The sequence below is a fragment of the Arvicanthis niloticus genome, chromosome 4, assembly GCF_011762505.2.
Source record: "Arvicanthis niloticus isolate mArvNil1 chromosome 4, mArvNil1.pat.X, whole genome shotgun sequence".
Classification (NCBI taxonomy): domain Eukaryota; kingdom Metazoa; phylum Chordata; class Mammalia; order Rodentia; family Muridae; genus Arvicanthis; species Arvicanthis niloticus.
The window spans coordinates 128,358,491-128,373,149 of NC_047661.1; the positions used below are offsets into that span (position 1 = coordinate 128,358,491).

A 14,659-nucleotide genomic window follows, 5' to 3' on the forward strand; every position below is an offset into this window, starting at 1 on the left:
AACAGCAATAGAGCAGTAACTAAGGTGAGTATCTTTGATTTTGTTGACTTGCAATGTAAACATGAAGATTTAGTGTTATGTCTATACTGGCAACAAGCATTTGACCTATACTTCCAGGTGTATCTGTATGTGCGTGTGCGTGTTTGAGGGGTGTGACTTTAGTAGGAGGACACGCTGTAACTGTCTCCTCAGTTCTAGTCATTCTAAACGTACGTGTTTAAGTCTGACAGCCACATGTCCACCAGGTAAACTCTGCAGGATACCAAGGATAGCAAGGAGATGAACATGTTTGGGCTGGAGTCATAAAAGGGGATTTGCAAAAGAGAAAGATTCAGAAGTTAGAACAAACACAGGTGATGGAACATAGGCAGTGAATCCCACTTGGCACTTGCAACATTAAACTGAAGAGTAGAAATAGAAACCGCACATGCCCAGTGGCCCAGGAGACAGACCTGGCAAGCCCCAGATAGACAGATGACAGATAGCAGACAGACAGACAGACAATCAGGTGGTATCTGCCACCGTCAGTTTATAGTTTATGGCTTCTTTACTTATCACAGGTGTTGTAATGTCACCCAGGAATCAGAGAACCCTAACTTGTAAACAACCCCTACAGGAGGGAGGCCGGCAGCTACCTGGCCTTCCATGAGGGTTCTCAATAGCTGACAAAGCCTAAGTACAGCACACGCTTCATCTCCCAAGGTGGGACTTCCTGCTCTCTGTTGATACAACACATGGGATCATTTGACCTCTGACTTACTAGACTCTGATTGCAGTAAAGAAGTCTTCAGATGGCAGCAGGCAGTCTTCGGAAAATGTGGGGAAAGGCTGTCTCAGAAAAGACACTGACTATAGTAACCTGCTTTGCCTTAACAATGCGATAATTTAAAGACATGTCTGCCTATTGCCTGCCTTTGCTTTATGGTATTTCATTTAAGTGATTCACTTAGACGATGGAATATTTCATGTCACATAATTTGTCAAGATACCTGCATGTTAGTAGACCATTGTCAATAGGTTTGCAAAAAATGATGAATCATTCTATTTCTAGAAATTTTTACGTTTATGGGACACTTAGAAATGTTCTTGAATGTAACAATCTATCCCACCGAGTATGATTTATGTCTAGGAAGGGGTTGAGCAATAGCTCAGTTGTTAGAGTGCTTTTCTTTCTTGCATGAGGTTCTGAATCCAAGTCCCCAGCATTTTATAAAATAAAACAAGAAACAAAACAAACAAAAAATACAAATGATAAAAGTACAAATCACTTCATGAAATAAAAATTTGTAATTATAAAATAAATGAATTTATAAAAATATTTTGTATCTTCCTAGCATATATTTCTGGTACAGGATAGCAAAGTGTAGTTTTCTTGAGCACAAACCACAGAAAGGTCTGTCTAATGATTAATAAAAATATAATTAGCAGCATAATTGCTCCTGTGTGGATAAGGAAAGATACTTCTCTCTCTGGAGAGGTCTTTGATGGAATGATATTTCTACTTTTCTCTTCTTGAGCTTCTTAAAAATTAGTACACCATGACTTTCTCCCACACCTCATTCAAATAAAATCTAACTGGGTCATGACTGTTGTGGTCACACATACTAAGAGTTGTTTCCTCCTTTTATTTATTGCAAAGAAAGTTTGTTTCGATGTCTTGTTGTGGCTCAAACTTTTGTGAGACAGAACTTTTATATTTTATTTTATTATTTCTTTATGTGTTTATATTTGTGTGGGGTATGCACATGTGAGTGCAGGTGCCTGTGAAGGCCAGAAGAGGGCAGTAGATCCCCTGGAGCTGGAAATCTAGGCAATGGTGAGTAGCCAGTCATAAGTGCTGGGAGCTGAAGTTTGGTCCTCTGGGAGAGAAGGCAGCAGTCTCAATCACTGAGCCATTTTTCCCAACCTCCCTGTAGAACAGTTTTGAACATAGTTTAAATTGTGAAAATTTAATTAATTTATTTAATTAATTTAATTGTGTCTCGGCCACTGGAAAAGAATTAGTTTACCTTACCCTGATTGGAATTAATTCTGCATTTACAGACTATTATACTTACAACTTCATTGCATGGAGAAGGCTGAGTGGCCCATGTCTTTAACACACACTTGAAAATAAGAAGGTAAAAGTGTGAATCTGCTCCACACCCCACAGTTTCCAGTTCTCAACCGTTCTTGACACAGTCAACGAGTTTATTTCTGTGTCTTTGACTCAAATGACAAATCTACTATATTCAGTGGTCGCTTAGTGAATCTTTATTAAATTAACCCTGATAAACCATCCATGCACTTATGAAAACACACTAATAGGCACTCTGTACTTGGGAGCGATATTAGCAAGCCAAGACTCTGAGTAATATAAAAATGTTGAGTTGTTATATAATAACTACTAATTTTATCTGCATTCTACTTGTGTATTCGGGAAAAGCCTATTTGCAATGTTAAAAATAAAACCAACATTCTTAAATGTACTTTATGGTGCAAAATAATGAGTTTAGCAATATAACTTTCATTACATTTACAGAAAATTGCCAGACAATGGTGTGTTGCTTTCTTCCTCTTATCGCGGGTGATTAGAATTACTAGCAGAAAAAGATAAATCCTCCCAAAACACTTATAAATCCAATCATTAAAAGCACTCTCTCCAGTCTGCACGGTGTATTTTAAAGAGATCTGCTCTCCCGTGAGTTGCCCATCATTCTGTACACACATTACCATTTCGGAGGAAGGATCTTCGCGACTGTCCTCCGTTTAGCGGTGGTAGCGTCTTCTTTTCCTGGCTGACGAATGTGTCCCATTTGATCTTGTCACAGCCTCCTAGCTCTTTGACTTTCTGTAAACACGTTTCCAAGTACTCTACAGGGTCTTCTGGCTTGGAACACATCAAGCCATTCAGCAGGCTCTGAAATATAGATATGTTTTTTTAAAAAGTAAAAATAAAATCTATGTTGACACCATGCTCTAGTTTGCGTTCTATTGTTGTGATAAAATTCAAGACCAAAAGCATAGGGAGGAAAGGGTTTCTTTGGCTTACGCTCCCGAATTACAGTTCCACATCACGGAGGGACATTGGGGCAGGGATTCAAGCAGAGGCCAGGAGGCAGCAGGCACTGGAGCAGGGGCCCAGAGGCAGGCACTCGAGAAGCCATAAAAGAATGCCATGCTGGGTTGCCCTCATGGCTAGTTCATCCTGCTTTCTAATATAATCTGGGATCACCTGCTCAGGGGTGGCACCACCCACCCTACGGTGAGCTGAGCCCTCCCACATGGATTATTAATGAAGACAATGCCTGGCAGATTTCTCTTCCCAGATGGCCCTAGCTTGCACCAAGCCGACACACCCACCAGCACACAGGATCTTTGTCACAATGCTGTTATGCATTTCTCTAAACTCACCCCTTTCAGTTGTTTTCTTTTCATTATACAGAGCAATAGAACTCGTAATGACATTTGCATGGCTGCATGCGTCTCACTGTACTCTGCTCATGTTCACACCCTGTAACCCACTCTTGTTCGCCCTCCCACTGGCTCCTCATACCCCTGAAATCACTCCACTTTCATGCAGTGTATATTCTTATGTATAGTTAAGTCTAGATTCCATCCACAAGACAAGATATGCAGTACTGGTCGCCTCCCCCTGTGCCCTCTCTCCTGTAGCCTCCTTCCTCCCCAAACCAGCACCCTTCTGTTTTGATACCACTTATTTGTCTAAATCTCTATTTTTACATGAGAGAAAGCCTGTGATATTTATCTTTTGGGTCTGGCTTATTTCGTTTAACATGATCTCTGGTTCCAATCGCATCTTCTATGTCCCTGAAAGAGGCATGATTTTGTTCTTCTGAATAACTGGCTAAAACTCCATTGTGTATAAGTATCACATTTTAAAAATCCATCCATCTGTTGATCAATGTCAGTCCCAGCTGTCGTTAGCTGTCAGTTTGACGCAGTCCAGAGTCATCTGAGTGAGTCCCAGATGGAAGATTACCTAGATCAGATTGTCCTGAGTCCGTGTTAGTGGGATTTCTCAATAGATGGTTGATATTGGAGACCACAGCACTGTTGGCAGATCCATCCCTAGGCAGGTAAGCCTGGGATGTATAAGAAAGCTAGGTGAGCAGAACCCAGAGAGAGTGAACCAAGAAACGGCATTCGTCCACGGCATTTGCATTATCATCTAAGGTGTGTATGTATCTTGGCTCTAATGAATAGTACCACAGTAAACACGGATGTGTGGGCATTTGTGTGTTAGGCGTAAATTCCTTTCACTGCCTAGGAGTAGTCTGGAGTCCTATGGTAGGTATATTTTTAATATTTTTAAAATATTAAAATATTTGAGACAGGCTCCCACACAATCTAATGTGGCATTGAACTTGCCACACAGTCAAGGATGATCTTGGATATCCAGTTCTCATGACTCTACCTCCCTTGTGATGGATTCCAGTTGTGCATCACTACATCTGGTTTATGCAGTGTCTGGGCTTTAACCTAGGGTCTCCTGCATTTGGAGCAGGAGCTAGATCTTCAACCCACTTTGAGCCAACTCCGTACTGAAGCCATGAGTGCCTCCATCCCCCAAAAAGCATATAAGGAATTTCTCCCAGTTCTCCAGGCATCTTCTCTAGCATTTGCTCCATTTCTTCATGACAGCTGTTCCGATCAGGGGAGGTGGAATTTCAGTGGTTAAGGTTTGCTCTGCCCTGATGACGGACACGTTCTTCTTTATATCTCCCCTCCCCGCCCCCCAATTGGAATTCTTTTGTGAACTGTATACTCGATTTCTTCTGTGTATTGATTGATTTGCTTTGATGATGCTTAACTTTATGATTCTTCATATGCCGTACATGTTAACCCTTTGTCAGGTAGAGATAGCTGGTCAGTTTTTTTCTCCATTCTGTGTGCTGTGTTTTCCCTGTGTTATTTCCTTTGTCTTACAAACGCTTCTGAAGTTCAGCTCTTGGTCACATTGCTGGAACTACTGTTTGTTTGTTTGTTTGTTTTCTCAGAAGGCCTTTGCTTATGCCTACATCCTGATGTGTCTGCTCTATTTTCCTCTGGTTGCTCCAGAGTTTCAGGTCTAGATTATATAAGGACTTTGATCCACTTAAATCAATTTTTTTCAAGGTGAGAGATACAGATTTAGTTTCCTTCTGCACATGAATACCCAGTACCATTTGTTAAGGAGGCTGTCTGTCTGTCTGTTCTCTAATGTTTGTCTCAGCATCCTTGTTAAAAGTTGGGAGTCTGTAGTTCCGTGAGTTTCCCCAGGCCCTCCACTCTGTTTCATCGGCCCTCGAATCTGGCTCTATGCCTTTGTCATGCTGGTTTGTTGCCATGGCTGTATAGCATAATTTTAAACAACCGGGCATGGTTATCCCCAGCAGTCCCCTTTCTGTTCTTGAATTTCATTGCATGAACAGTTTGAATTGAAACTGTGATTTGATTGAGAATTTAAGACAATCTCATAAGTTTTTGACCAGTTAATTGTGTTTTGTTTGGTTTTGGTTTTTTTGAGGCAGGGTCTTGCTTATGTAGCCTTGGTAGCCTAGATCTCATTATGTAGGCCACGCTGGTCTCAAACCTATAGAGATCCATCTTTCTCTGCCTCCTGAGTACTGGGATTGAAGGCTGGAGCCATCACTCTGAGCATAAGTGAGACTTCAACTCAGCATCCTCTGCCCTTCAGATAGAAAGGCACTTGAATACAGAAGAGTAGCATCAAAGCAAGACCAAGTGCATCATGGGAATATACTTATCATTATTTATTTATGTCCCTAAAGCCTTATCCTGTGTTTATTAAAGTCAGTAGGGCTTTAGCTCTGCTGTGAAATGGGTTTATTTTAAAGATTTTGTAAAAAACTGTATTTATATATTGCTTATTAAGTGTTTCATATGTAACACATGCATGCCCAATAAATGCTGGCTTTGCGTCCTACCATGGTAATTATCAGACAGCTGTTTTTGAAAACCTCGGCTGGCCTGTGGACCGTTTCTCTTGTGTTCCTATGGACTCAGGATGACCACCAGCTGAGTATCAGGATGGAACACCACACTTGTTATTTACACTGGAATGTTGATTTCTGTGTCAGCCTCCCAAGCCTTGAGATTTCATCAAAACAGAGTAGGCCCCATTTGCTCTTTAGTCTCAAACGCCTGACATTTCCTCCCTGGTGTGTAGTACATACGTGTTGACGTTTTATGATTAGGACTAAAAGATAATTCCAGACTCATGTTTAGATGAGACTGAAAATTGAAGTCAGGGGCTGGAGAGATGGCTCACTGGTTAAGATGTCCCTGTTGCTCTTGTAGGGGACCTGTATTTGGTTCCCAGCACCCATATCAGGAAGCTTATAACTGTTTATTCCAGCTCCAGGGCATCTGACACCTTTGACTGTCACAGGCACTGCACAAACCCAAACACACACACACACACACACACACACACACACACACACACAGAGAGAGAGAGAGAGAGAGAGAGAGAGAGAGAGAGAAATACTAAAAACAATTCTAAAACGTTGATGTCAGATTTTAAAATGCTGATCAATATGCAATAAATCTCTACAGTATTTATAAGATTACAGAGGGAAAAATATGGTCTGACTTGTTTTTCATTCATGATGCCTCATAGAGGGCAAGAGGTCCGTGTGCTCACAGATAATAAGCATGAGAGAAACCAGAACTGTTAACCACACAGGCTTCGTTCTTCGGGGGAAGAAATTGGCAGCTGTTCACCAGAAGGTTGGAGTGGATGCTGTTTGATAATCTGGTGATCTTTTGCTAGTTTTTGGTGCTAACCTTCACCAGAATCTCCTAGAATCCCGAGCATCGATTCTCAGTCAATAGAATCCACCCTTATGCTTATCATAAGGCCTTCCTTCCTAGGTCCTGAGCACAGCTTATCAGTCAATAGAACATACTCTGTATGTAAAGGTCACAGGCACTTTGCTAAGGAGATGTACTTTGCAAAGGGGTTTGGGTGTAGCCGTGCCTAAAGCTTTGCTGTGGTAACTGTCGTGCAGAAACTTTTCTCCATGTTTTATTGTGTTTAAATATGTAAAAATAAAGCACTTGGCCTTCTGGCTCCAGTAGTTTGAATCGGCACTGGCAGAACCTGAGATTCCCTATTCTTTCTTCCTCCAGCCCACGTTCCTGCCAGTCCCTGGTATTTACAGGGACCCGTCAAGTGCCTGGTGTGTGTAACTAATGGGGACGAGCACACTCTAGTTCCCACAAATTCTACATCTTTGAAAATGTTCACTCCTGTAAGCCCGTCTGAAGTGCAAAATATTTTCCTTTAGAGTGTTTCATGGAAAAAGCATACATTATTCTCACCTATACATTACTAATGGATAAAGCACACACACTTTTGGAAGGTTGACAAACCCTAACAGAGCTTTTAAGCTTTAAAGTAGCACTGTTTCATTTTATCCCCAATGGCAGGCAATTCCTACCGGGTGCCTTTGTTTTCTGAAATCCTGAATGGACTGGGTTTGGGTGTGCAGCTCCATCAGATGAGTTCAGCTGCTGAGGGGGCAGAGCAAGTGTCATCCGATTTCTGTGAGGCAGGTTAGCTTCCTACACTCCTGTTATTCTGTGGGTCAGAACTGACTGCATCAACACTCGAGGTCTTGTGTCTCACATGAACTCCTGTGTGTCCTTATGTGTACACTCAACCCTGTGGGCATCACTAGTTTTGGATCAGGAAATCGTGTTTCAGAGATATCAGTGGATTTCTCAAGCTTACTTACTCAGACGGTCTTAGGTTCAAGACTCCGAGCCAGCTTCTCATATAAACTTCCTTGTACGTTTTATAAAAACTTGGAATGGGGTAGACGAGAATGCTAGATTCTCTGAACCCCATATATGATCCAACCACAACATTAATACTAAAAATCCAGGTCTGTTAATTTTGTCTTTTCCTTAAGTAGGGTGGGTATATGCAATGCAAGTTTTCCAACTGGGAGACAGACATTCAAGTTTCCCTGAACAAAACTCGTTCCCCAAAGGGCATTGATTTTTAGATCAATGACAATGAACCTCACTCTTTCATTGATAATTTAAGTTCTTTCCCCTAAAAGCCTGCAGCACCCCAGGATGCAGATGTTAGTAGATGTGGTAAATGTTATTTCTTGGTCTCTGAGTTAATCCTCTGAAAATGTAAATAATCTAATTAGACTTTTGATAGCATTCAAATAACTGCCGGTCTTTGCTCTAAGGTCTGAGACCAACAGTCACATTACAAAACTGGGGTGAATTAGGAACACAACTGAACCAGCTGAAAGTGTTTGGTTTTGTTTGTTTAATTTATGTTTAAGGTAGGAGTACTTTTCAACCACAAACCTAGCAGATACTCTATACCACGAAAAGGACCTGAGAAGCTCCGTTACATACATAGGTTTTGGTGATACACAGAATCACTCGTCTGTTGCTGTATCTGCAATGGCATGTGTTATGTGTAACTGTCTGGGGTTTTGGCAGGCACCTGGTTAAACTTTTAGGACGGTGTGGATTCTGGCACAGAAAATCCATTTTAGAAACCTGAGGTGTTTGAGTTTTGTGGTCTGTATTCGTCACGTGAACAATCAGGTCCTGCTTCCCTCTGAGCTGTGCACAGTGGATCTGTCTCACTGTTCGAATGGAAGCTAGAAGTCTCTAGTCTTATCCGGCTCTGTGCTGTCCTGAACTGAGTCTCAGTGTACTACATCAGTGCCTCTCAGGTAAGCAAGCTGACTTCCTTTTGACTGTGTGCACTATTTTGAGACATCCCATTCATGCACAGAAATGCCGATGAAAAGCTTGAAGCCTAAGCAGCTACCTACCGCAGCTGGTTAGCACACACCACACAGAGTTCTGTGAACAGACCACCCTGGCTCTCTGTAAGTTACCTGACACCAAGGAAGAGAAAGAGTTCCCACATTTTGCTGTCAGGCGGCTCTGCCAGGAATGTATCTATCATTCTTTCAGAAGCATAGAAATAAAATTGGTATCAGTCTTAACATTTATAATTTTAAAAAAAATCTTTCAGTTCTTCATTTCCACATTTACAAAAACAGCAAAACACAAAACAAAAGACAAACAAAAACAACCTCTCGAAGCACTGTAATTATAGCATCCTAGGTTAAGTAGACATAGTTGGGGGGTATTGCAAAAGTTATTTTCTTAAGCGCTGCATTTTTCTTCTAATAAAACAAATCCCCTAAACAGGAAAAAGAACAACGTGTGGCTTTCAGTTTATTATTGTTACTCTACCGGTTTCTTTAGAACGGGAGGCGAGGTTTTTCAGGGCTCATCCTACAAAGCTTGGATTGGTGCCGTTCTTTTTAAAATTTTATTCTGTTTTATTACCTAAGCAGAGGCACTTCGGATTTAGGGTGTTTTAAGATTGAATGTGGAGAGAATAATAGGAAGCAGGACTTCTCTCTGGGAAGGAGGTTGCGGCTGGAGCAAGGTACCTTTAGCTCATTCCTCAAGCCTCCTTTCTCCCATTCTTTGAGAGTTACCGCATCCCCTGTCCCTGGTGCGGATGCTGCTGCTACGCCCAGCAGAGGCCAGCAACAGGAGTCACGCCTGTCTGGCCGCTCCCAGTCAACCCAGTCTGTGTAGGTGGGCGGGAGGGCTGGGGCTGGAGGCTGAGGCCAGGAGGAGAGCCTGGAGAACCTTTCAAGCAACCAGCAAACGCGCTCAGGAGTTCATTGACTGGCAGAGCTTAAGCGACCCAGGAGATAGCGCTGCACTTGATAGGCTAGGCTGTGTGTGTGTGTGTGTGTGTGTGTGTGTGTGTGTGTGTGTGAGAGAGAGAGAGAGAGAGAGAGAGAGAGAGAGAGAGAGAGAGAGAGAGAGAGAGAGGTTTTTTTCTCCCTCTCCATCTTCATCCCTCTCCTCAAGCCGTCCCCTGGGAGAGTCGCTTCGTCCACGCTTTCCCTTCCCTGCAAGGGGTCCCAACGCTTGGCGCCTGGAATGTTTAGGACTCTAGAACCTTCGGTTTCCTGTCCTGGCTCGGTGTAGGCGACGGTGCTCTCACCTGGCTTGACCCTCAGCCCTAGAGAGTGTTGCCAGGCCACGGTCTGCTGTCCATTCTGGGTGCCCATCTCGGAGGGATGCTCTGGGGACAGCCTGCATCCAGAACCCAGCTTGAAGAGGGAAACTTGATCCCAAGATACAGGTTTTGAAGCCTGCATTTGAAAGGGACCCTAACGACCCGCGCGAAAGGCGACTTGTCTGGGGCGAGGGTAGCTTCTGCGAGCGCCTTCATTAGGTACCCCGCACCGGAAGGTGCGGCTGGGCGCTGGCCCTTCGAGCCCTGAGGACGGTCACTGGGGACCCTTTGGCCACCCCAGCCTCTTACCTCAAAAAGCTGAGGAATGTCCCTCCGGGCCAGGTACTCCTTGGCGTCGTTGGTGTTCATGGCTGTACGGCGCGTGCAGTGGGGAGCAGGAGGGGAGGCTCCCGAGGCTGTGGCTGACCGGGTGCAGCCCTCACTTGGATGCGCTCAGGCCGGGGTCCCCTCGGCGACTCCTGGGCAGCTGTGCCGTCCGCGCTCCCTTCGCCCCCGCGTCCGCGCCGGTCCCCGCGCCAGCCAGCAGCGAGCAGCGGCGGCTTCCCGGGCGCAGGCAGCGCGAGCGCCAGGGGAGGGGCGCGGAGGAGGACCACGCGGCCGACGCCACCAGCCGCCGCCTCCCGGCTCTGCGCGCTCGCTCGGCCCGCGCCTCCGGAGCTCGCTGCGGCGGCCGCCAGTCACGCTGCGCGGGCGGGCGCGGGGCGCGGGGCGCGGGGGTGGGGACGCGAGGGCTGCAGTCACTCCCCAGCCCGCAACGCGGCCAGGGCACCCGGGAGCCAAGGACCGGTCAATTGGAACTGGATACATTTCGGATACATTTCACTTCTCTCTCTACACACACACACACACACACACACACACACACACACACCACAGACAGACAGACAGACAGACAGACACCTGCACACACAAACATACCACAGACACACACACCATAGACAGACCCTACACACACACACACACACACACACACACACACGCACACGCACACACACACCACAGACAGACAGACAGACAGACAGACAGACACACACACACACACACACACCACTTACCAGGAGCTCTTCGGGGGTGTGTGTGGGGGGAACCCAAGTCAGAGAATTCATACACTCTTAAACTTAATGGCTTTTCAGTGATAGGGCGTTGGGAGTAGGGAAAGAGGGAGGGTTCTGTTGGGTCTTTTTACATTGGAGTACCCAGTCCTTAAGGGGAGTTGGGACAACTGGTTTCACATTCCCTTAAACATTTGAGTAGAAGGCCTGAACTGGTTAGCACAAGATTTAGTGAGCAGTCAAAGAATTATTTCTGCCGGGAGGAGCTGAAGGAGGAAAAGGGGACTGAGTGAGGGAGAACTGCAGACACCTTTAAACTGGAACGGCTGGATGGTGGAGTGAGCGGCCCTCAGTTTAGAGGATCGGGTGGTCAGTGGCCCGAGGCCATCAGAACCCCCATAGGAAATGGCAGGAGAGGTGCACTAGTGCAATCCAGTTGCAGCTCACTACCAAGGTGCACCCATCCTCCCCACAGCTACCAAGATGACTCATTCCCCACACAAGATGTCTTTTCACTGCCTCTTTGAGAGATGCTCTGGGCCTCCTGGGAATGCGATCTCTAACTGCTTGCAAGGGCCGACTCTGGAGAGGGGATGTGGCAAAAAGACAGCAAACGCTGGATTCCTGGGGTCTGGTGGAAAGCAGCTGTCTAATAAAAACGCACCATCTGAATGTCTCTATCAAGATCTTCTCATGGATCTGTTTCTTGGTTCACATAAGCCACTTTTACTCAAGCCTGAGGATGGCTATACCTTTATTTGACCAGAGGGAGGGAGCTCAAATTTTAATTAGCTCAATTTTGTGAAGTAAACAAAATTTGTGAGCATTTGTGAAGCCACATGCTATAACAATGTGTCAGGTGGTAACTTTAATGGAGGGAGGCAGTTTTTCAGTTCTGAGGGTGTTGGTGTTCTCTGTGAGAATGTCTCTACTTCTTTCCTCTCGCTTAGTTGACAGCAGGCTTTGAAGGCCTGGTGGCTTAGTAGACATAGAAACACATGAGATGAAGAAGTCGGTTCCTGTAGGTCTTCTTGATGTTGTTCTTTCCTGGGTTCTGTTGCTGGTGTTACGATTTGCTTTGTTTTGAGGTGCTGCATGACTCTTAGTGTCTTTAGTAAATCCAGCAAGTGACAGCAACAACTTAGTAAAGGGGGTGGGTGGTCAGAAAAAAATCACACTGTAGCGAACTTGAAAACAGATGTAGCAAGTTTTCATTAGCCTTAGAGAGTGACAGCTGGTGCTCTCTGGTGCCTCCCAGAGTAGAGAGGTGCAGGAAGGGCAAGGCGCTCATCACTGCTATTGCAGACTAAGGCTTCATAGGGAGGGAGCATATGCAGAAAGTGCAGGCTTTAAAAGCTGGGCTGATGGCTGGAAGATAGCAGGGACGGGGCACAAGTACATCTCTGCCAAATCTATGCTGCTTTACCAGCTCTGTGGCCATTCTGAAGCTCGGTATAGAAACAGCCTGAAGCCCCTCGTACTGCAGAGACACATTCCTACAAACTCCAACGAACTATGATAGTCTCCATGTCTACCCATTTCGTAACAGTTAGCACATCGTGGCATTTTCCCACCTTATAGTCAGATAAGTGCGTCATGACCAAATAAGTTAAAACAAACAAAGGTTTCACCTTTTTTGGCTACATGTTTAATACAAATGAAGTTGTCCCCATTGTCTTCAAAATCTTTTGGTGTGGCTTAAATTTTTACAATTTTCAAGAATGGTTAACATTGTGAAGGTATAAGGAGTTGGGACATCTGAGGACAATTAACTTTAAAATTGTCTTTCGTGGTCACATCTTGGGAGACTATGGTAAGTTTCTGTGCTATGGCAGTAACTAAGACACACACCATCTCTTGCTGGCAAGGAGCCTAGTTTTCATTGGAGAATGTGTGTAATAAGTGTGTGTAATAAGTGTGATGGGGCCCAGCAAGATAGCTCAGTGTTAACAAGTTTGATGCTCTGACTTGTTTGTTCTCCAGGACCTACAGGCTTGGAAAGAGAGAACCAACTCCTCAGATCTGTTCTCTGACCTCTATGAATGGGCTCTGGTGCTATGGCACAGGTGTTAGCACCCATCCACCTACACAAACTCAGGCAGACAGACAGACAGACAGACAGACAGACACACACACACACACACACACACACACTGGTGCTATGGCACAGGTGTTAGCTCCCATCCACCTACACAAACTCAGGCAGACAGACAGACAGACAGACAGACACACACACACACACACACACACATACACACACCAAACAAACAAATGAATAAAATGTAGTAAGTAGTTTAAGTGGAGGGGGAAAAAGCAAAGAAAATGATCACACAACATCAGACTATGATAAGCAAAAAGCTAAGATGGAGGACCACTTGCCCATCCACACAAAGAAGGCCAGAGGACTTCCTTTGCACTCTGCTCGACTCTAGACCAATGGTTCTCAACCTTCCTGATGCTGCTACCCTTTAATACAGTTTCTCGTGACCATAACATTATTTTCACTATTTCATAACTGTAATCTTGCTATCATTATACATTATAATGTAAATATCTGTGTTTCCTGATGGTCTTAGTCAACCCCTGTGAAAAGGTTTTTCTGACCCCCAAAGGGGTCACGGTCCACAGGTTGAGAACCACTAGGCTAGACAGCTAACGCTCAGCCCCTGAAAGACCCCTGGCAGGCGTGTCTGTCATGCATCATCTATGGCCCGCTTAGCACGGAAGACTTTACTAATTATGCAGGAACCATCATCACAGAGGAAAAGTTTTGCTAGAGGAAGCCGGAGAAGAGGGGGAGGGAGAAGGGGAAGAGGGATAACAGAGGGCAATGGAGGTTATGGTCATTTGTAAAAGAATAGAAAATCTCTATTGATAACACTTAAAGGAATGAAAAGGAAACATTTCTCATGCTGAAGTTGCCACCTCTCCCTCATGGGAGCTGAAAAGAGGCAATGGCAGGAACTAGTCTAGTTGATGGTACTTGTATAAGGACAACTTCGACCATTTGTGCAACAATGTATTGTTTGTTATGTGTCTGCATGTGCTGAGAACCTCACTGAGTTCTCACAGTGTTACATATGTGTCTATATGTCACATTAATTTTTAAAACAACCAGTAAGGTCTACATTATTTCCATCATATTAACGAACTCACCCAAAATCAGAGAGCTGAATTCCAAGGTTATGCAATGGCAAACATCAGTTTGGTCCCAGACTGGTCCCATCCAACCTTCCCTTACACACCAGCAGCACAGTGCCTTGCATCTTGACAAAGGTCTGTAACAATTTCATTTTGTGTCCATCACTGCCTCCCTCTTTTCCTTCCCTCCCCAGTGTATATGTGTGTTTGAGTGTGAGTGTGAGTGTGTGTGTGTGTGTATACATACACATTTATGTGGAGGCTAGAAGTTCTCTTCCTTGCTCATTACTCACCTCATTTTCTGAGACAGCATTGCTCACCAAACCTAGAGCTCTACCTATATAGGTAGGTCAGACAGCCCAAGGATCCTTTTGTCTCTGCCTCTCCAGCCCTGGAATTGCAGGCACAGGCC

General features: G+C 44.7%; 1 protein-coding gene across 4 annotated transcripts in view; it reads right to left on the minus strand.

The window, feature by feature from the left end:
• Positions 1 to 10,740, minus strand: part of Ak5 (adenylate kinase 5) — a 181,841-nt gene extending 171,101 nt beyond the window's left edge. For 3 of the 4 annotated variants that reach the window (XM_076933423.1, XM_076933426.1, XM_076933425.1), the window contains exons 1-2: positions 10,343 to 10,621; positions 2,713 to 2,899 (exon numbers count right to left, since the gene is read on the minus strand). In XM_076933423.1, coding sequence (XP_076789538.1) covers positions 2,713 to 2,899; positions 10,343 to 10,402 — 247 coding nt within the window. In that variant the 5' untranslated portion in view covers positions 10,403 to 10,621. Of the gene's footprint in view, positions 1 to 2,712; positions 2,900 to 10,342 lie in introns of all 4 variants that reach the window. The other variant, XM_034501205.1, reaches the window with a different exon arrangement.
• Positions 10,741 to 14,659: the final 3,919 nt, after the last annotated feature.